The sequence below is a fragment of the Hypanus sabinus genome, chromosome X1 (genome assembly GCF_030144855.1).
Source record: "Hypanus sabinus isolate sHypSab1 chromosome X1, sHypSab1.hap1, whole genome shotgun sequence".
Classification (NCBI taxonomy): Eukaryota; Metazoa; Chordata; class Chondrichthyes; order Myliobatiformes; family Dasyatidae; genus Hypanus; species Hypanus sabinus.
The window spans coordinates 16,154,494-16,175,405 of record NC_082738.1 but is presented as its reverse complement, the minus strand read 5'-3'; the positions used below and the strand labels follow the sequence as shown (position 1 = coordinate 16,175,405).

Genomic DNA, 20,912 nt, shown 5'->3' with positions numbered 1-20,912 from the left:
CACTCGTTTTCTCCCTTGTTAACCTACTCACTTTTCAAAGTCACTTTAATAAACAAATTTAATAAAGGGGAAAGCCAAGGGCTTAATTCCAACCTCTACCACCAAAACTCTTCTAACAGTTTACAGAATTTAAGTAAGTAAGGATATAGCACCATAGTGGCCTGGTACAAAAGACCAGAACAGTTAAGCTGGAGACATGGATTTGTATCCTGTAGCTGGTTAATTTAAATTGAACTAATTAAGTAATTCTAGATAACAAGCTGACATCAACAACAGTGATATGACGAAGGGTCTCAGCCCAAACCATCAGCTGTTCATTTCCATTCATAGATGCTGCCTGACTTGCTTAGTCCCTGATGCACCATCAATAACTCACTCTGAGACGCAAGGCGAGATATCGGCTTTCATTGACTGGAAGAAGGAACAAACAGTGAGTGACCACCATACTACATCCTGGAGACTGAGAGGCCGGGCTCAGGCCTTGATCGCCTTTACAAAAGGGTCTGTGGGAGGAGCCACAGGAGCAGTCAGCAGGGGGCGTGTCGAGACATGTATATGTAGTTCACCACAGTCCCTCCAACATTTTGTATGTGTTGCTCAAGATTTTCAGCATCTGCAGAATCTCATGTCCATAAAACCATTGGACTACCATCCAGTTCACAAATGTCTCTCAGGGAAAGAAGTCTACTGTCCTTACCCAGTCTTGGTCTATATTTGATCATATATATTCGTGCTTGACTCAACCACACACAGAAAACCAACCACTTCAGTGGATATCTATCTGAACAGATCACACGAGCAGGGCTTGAGACAGACAGCAAAAGGCACACTGAAAATCAATCCTACTTGCTTCCACTGGGAGAACTTACTGCCAACTTCAATCTCCATTTGCTTCTTGACTGATTATCAGAACTCAGGGTGGGAGCAAGGAGTATTTACTGTAAGGCAGGATATTTTATTCAGCAAGTTCCAGGCAGGGACTTTCCAGTCTTTTAAAAAAAAACACCAGTTAATGACTATCCACTTTGATTAATGACAGGGTTCAGGGCCCATTTTGCAGCACAAAAATAGGAGAAAACACTGCTGCAAACTTGTGGTGTAAACAATGCACCAGTCACCATCAGAGAGAAAGGGAGAACGAGGGAAAGAGGGGGAGGGGGAGGGGAAAGGGAAATCAGTTTTTAAAATATAGCATTTTTGAGTTGGCTTCAAACTCCTGTTGGCATGATCTTCCCAGTGAAACCACCCATTTTATATGGTACTCTCTGTGAAACTCTTTGTCTGTTTTCACACCCATGACAGCTATTTAATAAACATCAGGTGTTTTCCATTGTAATGTATGCATCATCAGATGTTAGTTTTGCTGGAACTAGTGTAGTATTCTCTAATACACAAACAGAGAATGTTGTAAATATTTGGGAGGTTATGCAGAACATATAAAGCTGAAAACACAGTTAACATTTCATCTAGGAAATGTTAGAAATGAAACAAGATTAAAGACAAAAGATGGGTGGGGAGCAGGGGTGGGGAGGGGTGGAAGAAGGAGAGATGATGAGTACAAGAGGCATCTGTGACAAGGCTGAGACCAGGAGAGTGAGTAACACAAGCAGTGGTTGTGCTGGCTGAGTGAAGGTAGTGAAGGCTTTTGTGTTTGAGGGAGCTCCAACATGGTTATACTACTAAATACAGCTCTCCCTGCCCCATTACTCCCTTCTCTTTGCCCTACCCCACCCTTACAACCAGCCCAACACCTTCACCTTCTTCCCTCATTGTCCGTCCTTCCCTTTATTTCACAGTCCACTATCAATTCCCATTGAATTCCTCCATCCCTTTGACACTCTCACCTATCATCTCTCAAATTCTCACATCATTCCCACTTACCTTCCCTCCACCACCACCACCACCTATCTTCCCTCTCACCACCTATCACCTGCCGGCTCAATTACCTACCCTCTCCCCATTCTTTTATTCTGGCTTTTGCACTCTTTCTTTCTAGATGTGATGAAGGGTCTCGGCCCAAAACGTCAACTGCCATTTACCTCCATATATCTTGCCTGATCTGCTAAGTTCCTCCAGCATTTTGTTTTTACACTCCCCTGTCTTTTCATAATTTCAAAGGGACAGTTCCTTTTGTGACAATTACAAATTCATTCCCTGCCCCTGTCAACCACTTCTCTATTATGGCATATTCCCACACAACCAAAGGGGTTGCCATATCTGCCTTTTCACTTCTTCCCTTCCACCATCCAAGGTCTCAACAATCCTTCCCAGTGAGGCAGTCATTCAGTTGCAATCTAGCCTAGAGCCATAGAGCACTACAGCACAGAATCAGGCCCTTTTGCCCACCTTGTCTGTCTGAAGCCTTATTATGCTAGTTCCATCGCCCCACACCTGAACTATGGGCCTCCATACCCCTTGCATTGAAGTACTTATCCAAACTTCTCCTAAAAGTTGAAATTGAACCTATATCCACTATTTTTTTCTGGTAGCTCATTCCACACTCACACCACACTCTGAGTGGAGACCCCTCAGGTTCCCCTTAATACTTGACCTTTCACCCTTAACCATATAACAATTACAGCATGGAAACAGGTGATCTCGGCCCTTCTAGTCCATGCCGAACGCTTACTCTCACCTTGTCCCATCGACCCGCACTCAGCCCATAACCCTCCATTCCTTTCCTGTTCATATACCTATCCAATTTTTTTTTAAATGACAATACTGAACCTGCCTCTACCACTTCTACTAAAAGCTTGTTCCACACAGTAAAGAAATTCCCCCTCATGTTACCCTTAAACTTTTGCCCCTTAACTCTCAACTCATGTCCTCGTATTTGAATCTCCCCTACTCTCAATGGAAAAAGCCTATCCACATCAACTCTATCTATCCCCCTCATAATTTTAAATACCTCTATCAAGTCCCCTCTCAAGTCCTCTCCAAAGAATAAAGACCTAACTTGTTCAACCTTTCTCTGTAACTTAGGTTCTGAAACCCAGGTAACAGTCTAGTAAATATCCTAGGTACTCTCTCTATTTTGTTGACATCTTTCCTATAATTGTACTACTATTCTCTGGCTTTTTCCATGAAGCCAATGTCCAATCCAATTTTCTATCTCATCCTGAATTCCAAGCAACTAAACCTTTTTAACCAACCTTCCATGCAGGTCTTTATCAAAGGCTTTGCTAAAGTCCATGTAGACAACATCCTCTGCTTTTCCTTCATTTACTTTTCTAGTAACCTCTTCAAAAAAACTCTAAGATTGGTTGGACATGCACAAAGCCATGTTGATGATCCAAAATCAGGCCCAGTCTATCCAAATGCTTATATATCCAGTCCTTTGAATAATTTACCCACTGACATCAGACTCACTGGCCTATAATTTCCCATTATAATTCTTAAAGCTTTTCTTGAACAACAGAACAACATTAGCTGTCCTCCAGTCCACAGGCTGCCCTTATCCTGTGGCTAAGTATGTTTCAAATGCCTCTGCAATTTCTGTACTAGCCTCCCATAGGGTCTGAGGGGACACTTTGTCAGACCCTGGGGATTTGTCCACTCTAATTTGCCTCAAGACAGCAAACACCTCTGTAATCCGTATGCAATTCATGACCTCTCTGTTGTTTTGTCTGAGTTTTATAAACTCTGTGTCTGTCTCTCGAGTAAGTACAGAGACAAAATATCCATTCAAGATCTCCCCCATTTATTTTGGCTCCACACATATATGACCATGTGATCCTCAAGCGGACTAATTTTGTCCCTTGCTATGTATGTTTTTGCTCGTAGTATATTGGTAGAAACCCTTGAGATTCTCCTTTACTTTGTCTGAAGGAGCAACCTCATGCCTTCTTTTAACCCTCCTGATTTCCATCTTTACTGTTCTCTTGCATTTCTTATACTTCTCAAGTACATGCACGTCATTTGTTCCTTGCTGCCTATGCCTGTAATGCACCTCTTTCTTCTTAACCAGGACCTTAATATCTCTCAAAAAGCAAGGTTCCCTAAGTCTGTTTGCCTTGTTTTTTTCTCCCCTTCTAACAGGAACATAAAACTCCGTATTTTCAGAATTTCACTTTTGAAGGCCTCCCTATTTACCAAGTATACCTTTTCCAGGAAGCAACCTGTCCCAATCAACACTTGCTAGATCCTTTCTCATGCCATCAAACTTTAGAATCTCAACCCAGTCTTATCCTTCTCCATAATTATTTTGAAACTAACGGCATTGTGATCACTAGATGCAAAGTGTTCCCCTACACACACTTCTGTCACCTGACTGTCTCATTCCCTAATAGCAGATCCAGTGTCACACACTCTCTAGTTGGGACCTCTATATATTGATCAAAAAAATTTCCTGAACACATTTGCCAAACTCTATCCCATCTAGTCCTTTTAGAATATGGAAGTCCCAATCAATATTTGGAAAGTTAAAATCACCTATCAGAACCTTATGTTTCTTGCAACAGTCTGCAATCTTTTTACAAATCTGCTCCTCAAAATCTCGCTGACTATTGTGTGGTCTATAATATAATCCCATTAATGTGGTCATCTCTTACTTAATCCACAGTTCCACCCATATAGCCTGAGTAGATCAGTTCCCCAGTCTGTCCTGTCTGAGCACTGCTGTGACGTTTTCCCTGATTAATAATGCCACCCCTCCCCCTTTAAACCCTCCCACTGTTTCACATCCAAGACAACAGAAACCCGGAACATTGAGCTGCCAGTCTTGCCCCATGGCTACAATATCATAATTATACATGCTGATCCATGCTCTAAGCTCATCCGCCTTACCTACAACAGTCTACTTGCATTGAAATAGACACAACTCAGAACATTATTCCCACCAAGCTCAACCTTTTGATTCCTGACTTTGTATATAGGCTTAACATAATCTTTCTCCACAACCTCTCCACCATCTGCTGTGGCACTTTGGTTCCCATCCTGCTGCAACTCTGGTTTAAACCCTTCAAAGAAGCACCAGCAAATCTTCCCACAAATACATTGGTTCCCCTCCAGTTCAGGTATAAACCATGTCGTCTATACATGTCGAAACCCTCCTGATGAAGGGTTTCGGCCCAAAACGTCATCACTACCTCCTCCCATAGATGCTGTCTGGCCTGCTGAGTTCTGCCAGCATTTTGTGTTTTTATTTCCTGCATCTGCAGATTCACTCGTGTCATCTATACAGGTCCCACCTTCCCTGGAAGAGAGCTCAATGATCCAAAAATCTGAAGTTTTCCCTCCTCCACCAATTCCTTAGTAATGTGTTAAACTATATAATCTTCCTAGTTCTGGCCTCACTAGCACGTGGCACAGGTAGCAATCCTGAGATCACAATCCTGGAGGTTCTGTCCTTTGACTTAACACCTAACTCCTGAACTCATTTTGCAGGACCTCATCACCCTTTCTACCTGTCATTGATACTGATGTGGACCATGACCTCTGGCTACACTCCCTCTCACTTCATCCGAGATGTCTGTGGCCCTTGCACCAATGAAGCAACATACATTTGGGAATCTCATTCTCTTTCACAGAACCTTCTGTCCACTGTTCCCTCTAAGCTGTGCGGGTGTGCAGCTGCACAGTAACTGAAATGCTCTGGCACACACTGCCTTTGTTGCCGTGCAGCTGAAATTTTCTTTTATATAATATTTTATTAAAGTGCCATACAGCTCCTGTCTGTTCCCCTAACCAATGAATCCCCTATCACTACTGCTCATGTGACTGGGGGGGGGGGGGGCAGGTGGCACAGTGGCATTATCAAATTCACATCCTTGTTTTTAAATCCCTCCGAGTCTCATTCCTTCTTGTCTTTGTACCTTCCTACAGTCCCTAAAACCTCGGCGCTCCTCCAACTCCAACCTCTTGACCATCTTCAAATTCCACCATCCAAGCTCCAGGATTCTTGCCCTAAACCTTTTCGTCCTCTCCTTCTTTAAGATGTTCCTCAATAAATATCCTGTTGATCAAGCTGTTCGTCCCCATCCTAACTTGTGGCTGCATCAAAGGTTCAATATAATTGCTGCTTTGATGAACGTATGAACACAGGAAAGAGGAATGGGAGTGAGTTAGTTAATTAACCCTTTGAGTCTACTGTATCATTCAATAAGATCAAGGCTGATCAATCTTGGTTTGAATGCCATTCAACACACTCAAAATTCTAGAGGAACTCAGCAGGCCAGGCAGCATCTATGGAAATGAATAAACAGTCTACGTTTCAGGCCAAGACCCTTCTTCAGGACTCAAATGAATACCATTCTCTGTTCTCTCCACATATCCTTTATCTTCCTTGCAGTTCAAGTGCTTTTCTGTCTCCACTTTGAATATATTCAATGACTCCACCTTTACAGCTCTGCGAGGAAAGAATTCCAAAGACTGACCTCCCTCTGGGAGAGAAATTCCTTCTCATCTTTGTCTGAAATGGGAAACCTCTTATTCAGAAACTCTGTTTCCTGGTTCTCGATACCCCCACCACAGAAACATCCTCACAGCATCCACCCTGACAACCCCATTCAAAATCTTATGTGGTTTAATAAGACACCTTCCTATTTGTCTGAACTGTAATGAGTACAAACCCAGCTTCTCCTTATGCATCAACCCTTCACCCCAGGAATTAACCTAATGAACCTGAAACACTTCCTTAAATGTGGAGACCAAAAGTGAATGCAATATTCTAGGGACAGTCTCGCCTCTCAATATACACAAAAATCTGCCTTCACAGCACTCTGGGGTACAGAATTAAAGAGTCATAGTCCTCAGAAAAGGAATCTCTTCTCATCTCTGCCTTAAATGGGTGACTCAAAGTAACAGAGCAATACATCATGGATACAAGTCATTAGGCCCAATGAGTCTATGCTGATCATGGTGCCCACCCAACTAGTCCCAACTCCCTACACTCAGCTCATATCCCTCTGTGCCCTGCTTCTCCATGTACCTATCCAGGTGCCTCTACTGTACCAGCCTCAACCGCTTCTTCTGGCAACTTGTTCCATATACTCACCACCCTCTGCATGGAAAAAGTTCAAAGTTCAACATAAATTTGTAATCAAAGTATGTATATATCACCATATATTACTCTGAGATTTACTTTCTTGAAGGGATTCACAATGTAATAATAAAATACAATAGAATCAATGCAAAACTACCACACAAAGACTGACAACCATTGTGGAAAAGACAAACTGTGCAAATAAAAAATAATAATAAATAAATAATACTGAGACCATGAGTTGAGAGCCCTTGAAAGTGAGTCTATATGTTGTGGTATCAGTTCAGAGTTAAGGTGAGGGAAGTTATCCATACTGGTTCAGGAGCCTGATGGTTGAAGGATAATAACTGTTCATGAACCTAGTGTTGTGGGACCTAAGGCTTTTATACCTCCTTCCTGATGGAAGCAGCAAGAAAAGAGCATGGCCTGGATGGTGGAGGTCCCTGATGATGGATGTGGCTTTCTTGTGGAAGTGCTCCTTGTATAGATGTGTTCAGTGATGTGGAGGGCTTTGCTTGTAATGGGTTGTGTCCACCACTTTTTATAGGCTTTTCCATTCATGGGCATTGGTGTTTCCATACTGAGCCATGATGCAACCAGTTAGGAAACACTCCAATATGCATCTATAGAGGTTTTAATACAACTACAGTTTCAATGTTATAGTATCAAGATACTTTTCCTCAGATGTTTAACTGAACAATAGGGAAGAAATAAGAAGGAACAACGCAGGCATTTACTCACCGTTCTATAAGGGCATCCCATGGTTATTTTAACACACAATTGGGATGCTCACTGGCAAGAAACACCAACTTTCTCTGACCAAGATTCAATATGCAATAAATGCATGGCTTTTCTGTTCTTAAGCATGGGTGTTTTCATACCAGACCATGATGTAACCAGTCTGAATACCTTCCACTGTACATCTGCATTGTCAAAGTCTTAGATAACATTTAGCTGCCCATCAAGTTTCTTTTAAATCTTTCTCTTCTCACCCTGAATCTATGCCCCATAGTTTTGGGTGTTTCCAACTTATCTAAGTGTCTCATAATTTTCAACACTTCTATAAGGTCAACACTCATTTGCCTTAGCTCCAAGGAATGAAGAACGAACCTGGCCAACCTCTCTTTATCACTCACACCATCTAGTCATGGCAGCATCCATGTAAATCTTTTCTGCATTCTTTCCAGCTTACCCCATCTGTCCTATAACAAGGTGACCAAAATTGTACACAGTACCCCAAGTGCAGCCTCACAAACAACATAACGTTCCAACTCCTACACTCAATGTTCTGACTGATGAAGGTCAGTGTTCTAAACACCTGTCTATCTGTGATGTCACTTTCAATGAACAATGCACTTGTACTCCTTGATCCCTCTGTTCCATTACACTCCCTATGCTCCCACCATTCTTCGTACAAGGCCTATGCTGGTTTGACTTTCCAGTTTGATTCCCCACTCTGAAACTATGCTCTCTTGTTCTAGCTACACCCAGGAAGATGGTAAATGTTGGTTCTAAGCCTTATTCCTATACTTCACCTGCCTTATGATTTCCATAACCCCAGCAAGGCTGTCGCTAGCAAGTCCAAGACCAAAAGTGAACAAAGTTCATTTGTGAGCACCACCATAGCGTAGAAGTTAGCACGATGCTAATATAGCTTGGGGAGTTTAATTCTGGCGCCACTGTAAGGAGTTTTTATGTCCTCCTGTGAATGTGTAGGTTTCCTCCGGGTGCTCCAGTTTCCTCCCATATTCCAAAGATGCACTGTTTAGTAGGTTAATTGGTCCTTGATTAGGCTAGGGTTAAATTGTCTTGTGATTAGGCTGGGGTTAAATTGGTGAATTGCTGGGTGGTGCAGCTCATTGGGTTGAAAGGGCCTGTTCTGTGCCTTATCTCTAAATTAAATAACATTTTAATTTTTTTAAAAGCAAAAAGCAAATCAGTTTAAGAATTGTGCACCTCTGAGCCAGCACAGGTCCACAGGAAGGCATGTAACCCGTGGCCCACATCCATCATTGGTGCCTGGCTGAGAGGGCAGTTACAGAACAGAGGAATGTGTGTCATATTTTTAATGCTCTCTTTTCCAGAGGGCCTTTCACTTCTCTTTCAGAATGCCGCAAAGCTCTTTTTAGTAAAATGTAATAAGGTGAGGTCACTGCTACAATGTAGGATACATGGGATCTAATTTGTGCACAGTAAGCTACCGTAAATAGTAATAAGCTCATGATGATTTTGGCGAAGGGATAAACACTGATCTCAAAACACCAGGAAAACTCTGCTGCTCTTCTTTAAAATAGTACTACATCCACCTGAGGGGACATATGGGGCCTCAGTTTAATATCTCGCCCAAAGACAACTGATGCCAGTGAGAATATTGATCCACAGTCTGACACTGACTCCTTCCCCTTAGAAAAATTGTTTGAAGTTTCATGATTTGCTCTGTTGTCAGGACTTCACTTACCGCGACATAAGATGCCCTGTGATGTGATTGGCTGTTTGCATACTACACAGTGCTTCTTCTTCTTAAATGTCTTCTCCTTGAAGCTGTGAGTAGTTGGGGGATCGACCTTACCAGGCTGTACAACAGAAAAAAGATATGCATTAGCACCTGCCTCATATTCAATGAATGTTAGTGGCATGAGGTCAATTGTCACTGAACAGTATAGCACCTCTGAAACACATCTCAAGGACATTAAACACACACTTTCCCTATTCATTTTACAATGCAAACTAAGATACTTTGTGCTTATTTCTGTATTTCACAATAATCACTGTGTCATCAGAACTCAGCTCAAGGGAGTCACATCTCACTTGGCTTCACACAACTGACATCTCTCTCAAGGCATTAGCACATGAGTCTATTCCTTGCACTGTCTTTGTTTTCCTTTCCTACCTTCCATGTACCACTACCCTAAAATCCAAAAAACCACAGAGATCCCCTGACAAACAAGTAGAGTGCCCCTGAGACAGGTGCTGAAAGAGATCAAGGATGGGTTCAAGTAGAGCAAGAGAAACACAACTGGATTACAAGAGGTGGGTGTTGAGATTGGCCTAAATTTCTGTGTTTATCTCCGGATGTAGGAAAGATTGTAACTCACTGAGTAACATATAAATACAGCCAAGAAAGAGATCATTGCTACATGCTACACTATATTATCTATGTCAGATTCAGAATCAGGTTTCATATCACTAGTATATGTCATGAAATTTGTTGACTTAGTGGCAGCAGTACAATGCAATACATAATAATATAGAAAAAAAATCAATTACAGTAAGTATATGTATATTAAATAGTTAAATTAAGAATAGTGCAAAACAGAAATAATAAAAGTGAGATGGTATTCATGGGTTGAATGTCCATTTAGAAATCAGATGGCAGAGGGGGAGAAGCTGTTCCTGAATTGCTGAGTGTGTGCCTTCCAGTTTCTGTACCTCCTTCCTGATGGTAACAATGTGAAGAGGGCATGCCCAGGGTGGTGGAGGTCCTTAATAATGGATGCTGCCTTCCTGAGGTACCACTCCTTACAGATGTCTTGGATATAATGGAGGCTTGTACCCATGATGGAGCCGACTAATTTTACAACTTCCTATAGCTTCTTTCGGTCCAGGGCAGTAGCCCCCCACCCCCATACGAGACAGCAATGCAGCCTGTCAGAATGCTCTCCACAGTACATCTATAGACGTTTATGGGTGTTTCAGGTGACAAATCAAATTTCCTCAAATTCCTGATGAAATATAGCCATTGTCTTGCCTTCTTTACAGTGGCATCGATATGTTGGGACCAGGTTAGGTCGTCAGAGATCTCGACACCCAGAGACTTGAAACTGCTCACTCTCTCCACTTCTGATCCCTTTATGAGGATTGGTTCGTGTTCCCTCATCTTACCCTTCCTGAAGTCCATAATCAGTTCTTTAATCTTACTGACACTGAGTGCAAGGTTCTTGCTGTGACACCACTAGTTGGTATATCTCACTCCTGTACACCCTCTCGTCTCCATCTGAGATTCTACCAACAATGGTTATACAGCAAATTTATATAAACACCGGAAATCTGAAATAAAACCAGAAAATATTGGAAACACTCAGCAATATTGGACTGTTATTGCTGAGCAGGTTCAGCAGACTTCACCCAGGCAAAGCTCTGCGACCAGACGGCATCAACCCAAAGGTACTCAAGGTGTGTGCTACTCAGTTGGGTGCAGAATTTCAATATACCTTTAATCTAAGCCTGAGCCTGGAGAGGTCCCTGTGCTGTGGAAAACATCCTGCCTAGTTCCAGTACCAGACATCCCATCTCTCCCAGAAGTTCCAGGAGTCTCCCACATATTGATAGCGGCTCCCTGACGCCCACAAATTATATACAATAACCAGGAAATCGATATTTCTTGAGAGGGAGAGGGAAAGGGAGCATCCTGATTGGTCTCTCTTCGTGCTAAGTGGACCTATCAGTTTTCTCTGTGGGCGGGCTTTACAGTCCATCTCAAAAATAATGAGAGTGTTGCTTGCTGCACTGTTTGCAACAGTGATTTTTCTATTGCCCATGGTGGGTTAAAATGTTAAAGACATGTTGAGGTGAGTTTAACAGGTGTCATTCGTTCACTAGCATAGTTAATGTTATTTAAACTAGCTGGCTAGCTGCTAAGGAGCTACTCTATTGATGTCCTGCGTGATGAGGCCAAACTCCCTGTAGACTTGCTTAAAGTTGTAATAGAATAAAAAAGTGACTCCATAATAATATAAGTACATATTTTAATGTCACATTTTCTGCATATATTGAATTTGGTTTACAGATTAGACAAAATCACTAAATGAAGTATTACATACACCCTTGGAGGTCGACTGTGGGGAGGCGGGTGCTACCTCCCTGAAATGAGTTTTTGCATGGTGGGATGTCTGCAGTCCCACCATGCCTGGTGACTATAAACCAGTGGCACTGATCTCACATGATATGAAATCAGTAGAAAGACTTCTCCTGACACACCTCCAGACCATTGTAAATCCATCACTGGACACCCTGCAGTTTGCTTATCAACTACATATTGGAGTCGAGGACACCATTATCTTTCTTCTTCAATAGACTTATACCCATCTGGGTGAGCCAGGCAACACTGTGAGAATCATGTTCTTTGATTTCCCCAGTGCTTTTAACACCATGCGTCCTGCTTTACTAGGAGTAAGCTCACAGAGATGCAGATGGATGCTCCAATAGTGTCCTGGATTATAGGTGACCTGTCCAAAGAGCCACAGAATATGAAATTGCAAAGCTGTCTATCAGATACTGTGGTTAGCAGCACAGGGGCACCTGCAGAAGATTTTGGATGATTCGGCAGTTGTGGGCTGTCTCAGCCAGGGTCGAGAGGCTGAGTACAGAAGAGTGGTGGACAAGTTTGTTGAGTGGTGTGGGCTGAATCACCTGCAGCTGGGACAAAGAAGTTGGTGGTGGACTCCACACCCTGCATTCCCATCTCCATCATGGGAACGGATGGACAAGTCATCCGAAACTACAAAAACCTGGACAATAAACTGGACTGGACTAAAAATACTGTGGTTCTGTACAAGAAGGGACAGAGCCAACTGTACTTCCTGAGGAGGCTCTGGTCATACAACGTCTATGCTGCAGATGTTCTTTGACTCTGTGGTGGCCAGCAGTCTATTCTACAGGGCCAGTAGAGCAGAGCAGCTGACACCAAGAAGATGGACAAGCTCGTCAGGAAGGCTGGCTCTGTTCTGGGGGTGGAACTGGATTCCCTGGTGGTTGTGTCTGAGGGGAGGATGGTGCAGAAGCTACGGAGCATTACGGACAATCCCTCTCACCCCCTTCGTGGCATTCTGGATAAACAGAGGAGCTCCTTTAGTAAGAGACTGATTTCACCGGAGTTTCCCACTGAATGCCACAGGAGATCCTTCCTCCCTGTGTCTAGAAGACCCTACAACTCCTCCTCCTTAAGTGTATAAGTATATGGTTTCATTGCACATCTGTATTTTGCTCTATTACTTTTAAATGCACATTTTGTAGTTTTTCCTCAATGCTTACATTTTGTACTCTAAAGTATATATTTCTGACTGAACAACCTTGAAACAATAATTTCCTTTGGGATAAATGTTTTATCTTATCTTAATTCAGAGAACAAGAGTTGACCATACCTCCTCTTGAGCTTGCTCTGCCATTCAATAAATCACAGCTTCACTATCCTGTCTGTATGCCCATAACCCTGGGCACTCCTTTTAAACCAAAAATCTTCCGTGAAAGTATTGAATGACTCCAACCTGAGAGTTTTCAGGGCTAGAGAGATCCAAAGTTCATGATCTGAGAGAAGAAATTTCTCCGTGTCTATCTTAAATGAACAACACTTATTCCTGAAGCTCCACCCCCATAGTTCTAGATACCCCATTAGGGGAAATAGACTCAGTATCCACAATGTCAATTCTCAATAACAATCAACTCTCATTACATAGAACAGTACAACACAGGAACAGCCTACAATGGCTGTGCCAAACCCAATGCTAAATTGAACAAAATTTCTTCTACCTGCAATCATCCACATCGTCTCATTCTTCTAACCACAATGAGTATTGATCCAACCTGCTCAACCATCCATAACTCCTTCATCTCAGCAATCAACTGAGTGAACTTCCTCTGAACTGCCTCCACATTAAGTATCTCTCTCCTTAAAGGAGAGAGAGGAATAATTTCAATTCAATAGCTTTTCAATCTGACTAACTGGGTGGGGCTAATGCTGGCACCAAGCCACCCATTTACCTCAGTGATACTGGAGATGGGGAGGGAGACGTCATGGATTGTTGGCTCACAACTGTCAACTTGGCACTATCTCCCCAAAAAGATCTCCCCACAGGTCCCCCTCAAGTGAGTCAGTAACAAGTAAAATAAAATGAAACAGTACAAAGCCTCAGTTAAAATACAGTTGGGTAGGAGGTCAGATGAACGCATTCATCTGTTAATATACTGAAGGTCTCTTTTAGCCGGTTATGGGAGCACAGTGATTATATTACTGGGCGAGCATCCAGAGGCCTGGCCTAGTGACCTGCAGATGCAAGTTCAAATCCTGCTAAGTAATTTATAAATCTGGAATAAAAATCAGTAACTTTGACCATAAAACTACCATGTTGTTATTTAAAGCCCATCTAGTTTGTTCCAATATGGACAATTTAAAGGTAATTTATTAGGCATAACAAAAAATGATGGGAAAACTCAGCTGGTCATGTCATGCAACCTCCTGGGAGAGACAAAGCTAGATAAAAGGCCCAGAATAATTTAGGTAAGGGGGAAAAATCTGAGAATTTCCTTTTTGACCTATATTGACAATCAAAACACACCTAGGAGTCAGTCCTGAATTCCCTCCAGTCCTGAATTCCCTTTGAAACTCTACAGACATAATACTAATTCTAAAGTCTCAGTGCAGTGTTTTTAAGATCACACCATTGACTAGCACATTTTAATCATTCCAATTCCCTTCCAAATAAAACTACATTAAAATCGTTCAGTCAGAAAGAGATTAATTTGTGTTTCCATGTTTACACTAGGCAGTTGTGAACCCCTCCCTTAGATGCAGAGCATGGTCATATTCATGTCTGCTTGTAACATGACAGAACTATAAAGTGTATAATAGAACACAGAACATGGCAACATAATAGATGCCTTTCAGCCCACAAAGTTGCGCCGACATTTTACCTACTCTAAGAACAATCTCTCTCACATAGCCCTCCGTTTTTCTAAGATCCATTTTAAATGTCCCGAATATAGCTGCTTCTACCACTACACACCCACCAGTCTGTGTAAAAAGCCTACCTCTGACAATCTCCACACCCCATACATTCCTCCAATCACTTCACAAGTACAGTATTGTGCAAATGTCTCAGACACATATACATATATACTGTAGCTCGGGAGTCTAAAACTTCTGCACAGTGTTGTAGCATATTATGTATTGCAATGCACTGCTGCCACGAAAAAAAAACAGATTTCATGATAAGTGAGTGATGATAAACCTGATTCTGATCTGGGTCTCTATCATGGACTGAGAGTGGGAAGGGGAAGGGAGAGGAGAATCATAGTTGGGAAAAGGGGAAGGGAGAGGAGGAAGTGGGAAGCACCAGAGAGACATTCTGTAGTGATCAATAAACCAAATGCTTGGAATCGAATGACCTTGACTGTAGTCTTAGCGCTGGGTGTGTCTGCACCAACACCATCCCCTTGCACTTGGCACTCCTTCTCTACCACCTGTCCCACACCCCTCCCAGGGCTCTCCACCCTCACCATTCACAACATTCCACTAGATTTACAAACTCACTCTCTACTCCACATTGACAAACACAGTACTGTACAAAAGTCTTAGGCACCATAGCTATATATGCCTAAGACTTTTGCACACTACAGTATTTCCTCTTGTATTAGCCATATGACGTGATGTATTTGACTGGGCTCTGCTTTGTTGTACAATTACAGATGAAACAAAAAACCTTGGTTAGGTCACACAGGGAGAACTGTGAGCACCAGACCTTTGGGAGGGAATACTGTCCTTGGAGGGAGAGCAGCATCAACTTGCAGAACAAGATATGGACCTGCAGAGCTTAAATTCAAGGGAAAATTACAAAAACTACTTTTCTTTCAATTTAGAAGTTTAAAGGATGATTTGACTGATTTACAAGATATTGAAGGGAACACGAGCTCAGGGAGTCCAGGAGATTCACCAGGATATTGCCTGGGATTGAACGTCTCATTTATGAGGGGAGTACAAAATTATATGGAACATAGACAGAACAGACAGTATTAAACTGTTTGCCATCACAGAGATCTCTAGATCAAGTCAAGTCAAGTCACTTTTTATTGTCATTTCAACCATAACTGCTGGTACAGTACACAGTAAAAACAAGACAATGTTTTTCAGGACCATGATTCTATATGACACAGTACAAAAACTACACTGAACTATGTAAAAACAACACAGAAAAAAACTACACTAGACTACAGACCTACTCAGGACTGCATAAAGTGCACAAAACAGTGCAGGCATTACAATATATAACAAACAAGACAATAGGCACAGTAGAGGGCAGTAAGTTGGTGTCAGTCCAAACTCTGGGTATTGAAGAGTCTGATGGCTTGGGGGAAGAAACTATTACAAAATCTGGTTGTGAGAGCCCGAATGCTCTGGTGCCTTTTCCCAGATGGCAGGAGGGAGAAGAGTTTGTATGAGGGGTGCGTGGGGTCCTTCATAATGCTGTTTGCTTTGCGGATGCAGCGTGTGGTGTAAATGTCTGTAATGGCGGGAAGAGAGACCACGATGATCTTCTCAGCTGATCTCACTATCTGCTGCAGGGTCTTGCAATCCAAGATGGTGCAATTTCCGAACCAGGCAGTGATGCAGCTGCTCAGGATGCTCTCAATACAACCCCTGTGGAATGTGATGAGAATGGGTGGTGGGAGATGAACTTTCCTCAGCACAGAAAGTAGAGATGCTGCTGGGCTTTCTTTGCTATGGAGCTGGTGTTGAGGGACCAGGTGAGATTCTCCACCAGGTGAACACCAAGAAATTTGGATAACGATCTCTACCGAGGAGCCATTGATGTTCAGCAGAGAGTGGTCGCTCCGTGCCCTCCTGAAGTTAACAACCATCTCTTTTGTTTTGTTCACATTCAGAGACAGATTGTTGGCTCTGCACCGGTCCGTTAGCCGCTGCACCTCCTCTCTGTATGCTGACTCGTCATTCTTGCTGATGAGACCCACCATGGTCGTGTCATCGGCGAACTTGATGATGTGGTTCAAGCTGTGTGTTGCAGCACAGTCGTGGGTCAGCAGAGTGAACAGCAGTGGACTGAGCACACAGCCCTGGGGGGCCCCCGTGCTCAGTGTGATGGTGTTGGAGATGCTGCTCCCGATCCGGACTGACTGAGGTCTCCCAGTCAGGAAGTCTAGGATCCAGTTGCAGAGGGAGGTGTTTATGCCCAGTAGGCTCAGCTTTCCAATCAGTTTCTGAGGGATGATTGTGTTGAATGCTGAACTGAAGTCTATGAACAGCATTCAAATGTACATGTAGGTAGGGGCATAGGTTGAAGTTAAGAAGTAGAAAGTTTAGAAGGGCTATAAGGAAGGTGTTTAAGGTGATTTTTTCACCCACAGGGTAGTTGGAATTTGGAACACACTTTCTGAGATGGTAATGGAGGCACAGACTTTCACAACAGCATGGAGAACTGGGTAAGCTGAAGGGCCTATTTGCTTTGAATGACTCTATGACATATTAAGAAATAAGGGGGTATTTAGAGTTAGTTCACAGATCCACCTTGGTCTCATTGAATGGCAAAACAGGTTATTAGGATTATCCCAAATAGAGGAGAGATCATTTCAGACTGAACTTCACAATAACAACATCTTTCAATGGTTCAGGAATTATGGTAAAATTCTGATACAAAGGAGGGCAGGATTATTTATTAGGTATCACAGGCAGCATTCTTCCCTCAAAGAACATCACTAAAGAAAATTGACCAGATGTAGAGCTGTTGTGGGATCTTGTTTTTTGTGGGAACGCTGCTTTTCAGATGAGATGTTAAACTAAGCCTATCTGATAGATGTGAAAAAAGTCTATGGCATCATTTGGTGCCAGAATATGTGGCAATACATGCAGGCTGCCCTCAGCACATCCCTAAGCGTGTTAATTGTTCAGGTAAATTACATATTTCACTCTATGTTTCAATGTACATGTGATAAATAAATAAATCTGAATCAAAGAACTAGAAACTTCATTCTGGGCTCCTGCCGAATATCTAACTCTCAAGCAACATCACAATAAAAACACATTACCTGGTCACTTTTGCATTCCTGTGTCTTGGAGTTTACTGCACCCTTCAAATGTACTTTGGTGGCACTTTGGAACATCTGAAGTTCTGAAAGGCACCATAAAAATACAATTCTGTCTAAAATCTGTACCACTGATCATACCACTAACTTACTTCCTCTCTGATAAAAATGGATGGCTTGTGTTCTGAACTGGCTACTGATTTGAATTATTATGCATTGGAACACAAGATAACATGACAAAACGTAGACAAATTCTTGTTCCCCATTTCCAGGCTGCCTCTTCAAACGTTTCACTGTGCTGACTATTCCGTCCTAAAGCATAAATGGCAAATTCGTAGGGCAGTCCATGAACGTGCTGCCCATTCAGCTTAATCCACAATGGAACAGGGTCAGGGTTAAAAGAACATTCTGAAGCACATGTGCCTTAACCTTTTAGCACTTAACAAATCCTGAAGCTTTCCAAAGAAGGAAAAAATAAATTAGGAACATAACGTTCTACAGGCTTATAAGTGTGGATATAGTTTGAAAGCCAGTAAAGATTGAATATAGTGGCAGATAATCTGAAAATTGGCAGATGTTATTTGCAGATCCTGATGGCCCAGATCATTTTGTGCATACTTTTCATAGCCTATGACCTCAGAAGCTCTTCATTTAATTACTGTCTGGATGCCAAGTGCCAATAACCTAACCCTGAAAACATCCATCACAAGGTGCAGCAAACATTGATGAGAAACAGGAAAGCAAGTTATTGCTCACAGAACAAAAATGGTCTGATGGAATTCTTGGGTCATTAAGTTGAGAAACAAAATAATTATTGCCGAACAAGAGAATTTTGTCAACAATTTCCATTTACTGTCATTTTCCTATACAGCCCAGCTTCATAATTATGGCCTGAATAAACAGGAAGGGAATTTTAAGAAAACCAGACTACATTGCAGCACATATTAATAATGGAGTCATGCTCCATATTAACATAAACTAATCCTATTGCAGTATTAACACTTAATAATTCATCAGGTTTAAAGACGTTGCATAATGTTTTAGCAAAGTGTTGGAAGATACTGTTTAGCACACCGATGTGGTGATGTACAGGGAAGATGCTACCATGAAAGACACTGTTTAGTGCAATGATACTGTGATGTTGTGGTGAACTACATATACCTGTCTGGACAAGCCTGCCCCGCCCCCCCCCCCCCCCCCACTGACTGCTCCTGTGGCTCCTCCCATGGACCCCGGTATAAAGGTGATTGGGGACACCGCCCTGCCCTCAGTCTCCAGGATGTAGTGTGGTGGTCAATTGCTGCTTGTTCTTTCTTCCAGCCAATAAAAGCCTGTATCTCGCCTCACATCTCAGAGAGTTATTGATGGTGCATCAGATGTACAGGACAGATGTTGCCTTAGAAAGCACCGTTTAGCATAGTGATGCTGTGATGTACAGGAGAGGATATTGCCTCTTGGGAGCAGTAGATTAATTTGGTTTGCAGAGCACCTCCTGAACAGTAAGTTGCTTGCAAGTCAGGACTAAATGGACAGAATGCAGATGTACAACAGGAAAGGACCTGCTCGCCTGTCTGTTATTGTATAGACTTGAGGACTAATATTTTGCAAAATTAATTGAACATGACCCAGCCTAAACTTGGCAATCACAGATTGGTAGCAAGTTCCTCGCCCACACTGGAAAATGCCAGGCAAGCTGCCAACAGGCCAGTCTGGCACTGCCACTTTGATTCCAAAATAGCTGTCTTAGAATTATATAAAGAACAAATTTTTCAGACTGAAGGCTTCACATTGTATAAAAAAGTGGGTTTTGCTATTGTTTCAACGCTGTTTTTCAGAGGCAGTTTATTTTAAAAAATTATTAATTTCTCAGGACATGTTTATCATTGACAAAGCCAGTAATTGATCTATACCTCTTCCTAACCTGTTATTTGTAATAACACCATCCCTTTCTCTCAATTCTGGCGCATCTGCTCTCAGGCTGAGGCTTTTCATTTTAGAATGAAGCTATCCTCCTTTTTCAAAGAAAGGGGCTTCCCTTCCTCAACTATCAATGCTGCCCTAAACATCTCTTATATTTTACACGCATCTGCTATTACCCCATTCTCCTGCCACCCTCCCAGGGATAGGGTTCCTCTTGTCCTCACCTACCACCCCACCAGCCTCCACGTCCAGTACATAATTCTCTGCAACTTCTGCCAGCTCCAAAGGGATCCCACTACCTAGCAACCCTTCCCTCCCCCACCCACTTCCTGCTTTCTGCAGAGATCGCTCCCTACGTGACTCCCTTGTCCATTCGTCTTTCCTCACTGATCTCACTCCTGGTACTTATCCTTGCAAGCGGAACAAGTGCTATACCTGCCCCTACACCTCCTCCCTTACCACCATTCAGGGCCCCAATAAGTCCTTCCAAGTGAAGCGACACTTCACCTGTGAGTCTGTTGAGGTCATATACTATGTCTGGTACTCTTGATGTGGCTTCCTGTGTATCAGTGAGACCCGATGTAGATTGGGAGACCGTTTTGCTGAACACCTATCTGCCATCCGCCAGAAAAGGCAGGATCTCCCAATGACCCATTTTAATTCCACTTCCAATTCTGATATGTCTATCCATGGCCTCCTCGACTATCACAATGAGGCCACACTCAGGTTGGAGAAACAACACTATATTCTGTCTGAGTAGCCTCCAACCTGATGGCATGAACATCGATTTCTTGAATTTCTGGTAATGCTCCTCCCACCCTCTCCTTCACCATTCCCCGTTCCCTTTTCCCTCTCTCACCTTATCTCCTTACCTGCCCATCACCTCCTTCTGGTGCTCCTCCCCATTTTCTTTCTTCCATGGCCTTCTGCCCTCTCCTATCAAAGTCCCCTTCTCCGGCCCTGTATCTCTTTCACCAAACAACTTCCAAGATTTTTACTTCATCCTTCCCCCTCCAGGTTCACCTATCACCTTGTGTTTCTCTCTCCCCTCCCCCACCCTTTTAAATCTACTTGTCTTTTTTTCTCTAGTCCTGCTGAAGGGTCTCGGCCTGAAATGTTGACTGTTTACTCTTTTCCATAGATGCTGCCTGGCCTGCTGAGTTTCTGCAGCATTTTGTGTGTGTTGCTTGGATTTCCAGCA

The 20,912-nt window shown here is 42.7% G+C and overlaps 1 protein-coding gene across 7 annotated transcripts in view; it reads right to left on the bottom strand.

Moving 5' to 3' along the window:
* Positions 1 to 20,912, bottom strand: part of LOC132384632 (tensin-2-like) — a 259,306-nt gene that overhangs the window by 133,612 nt on the left and 104,782 nt on the right. For all 7 annotated transcript variants that reach the window (XM_059955932.1, XM_059955933.1, XM_059955938.1 and 4 more), the window contains one exon: positions 9,441 to 9,555. In XM_059955932.1, the coding sequence (XP_059811915.1) occupies positions 9,441 to 9,555 (115 nt within the window). Of the gene's footprint in view, positions 1 to 9,440; positions 9,556 to 20,912 lie in introns of those variants that run through there.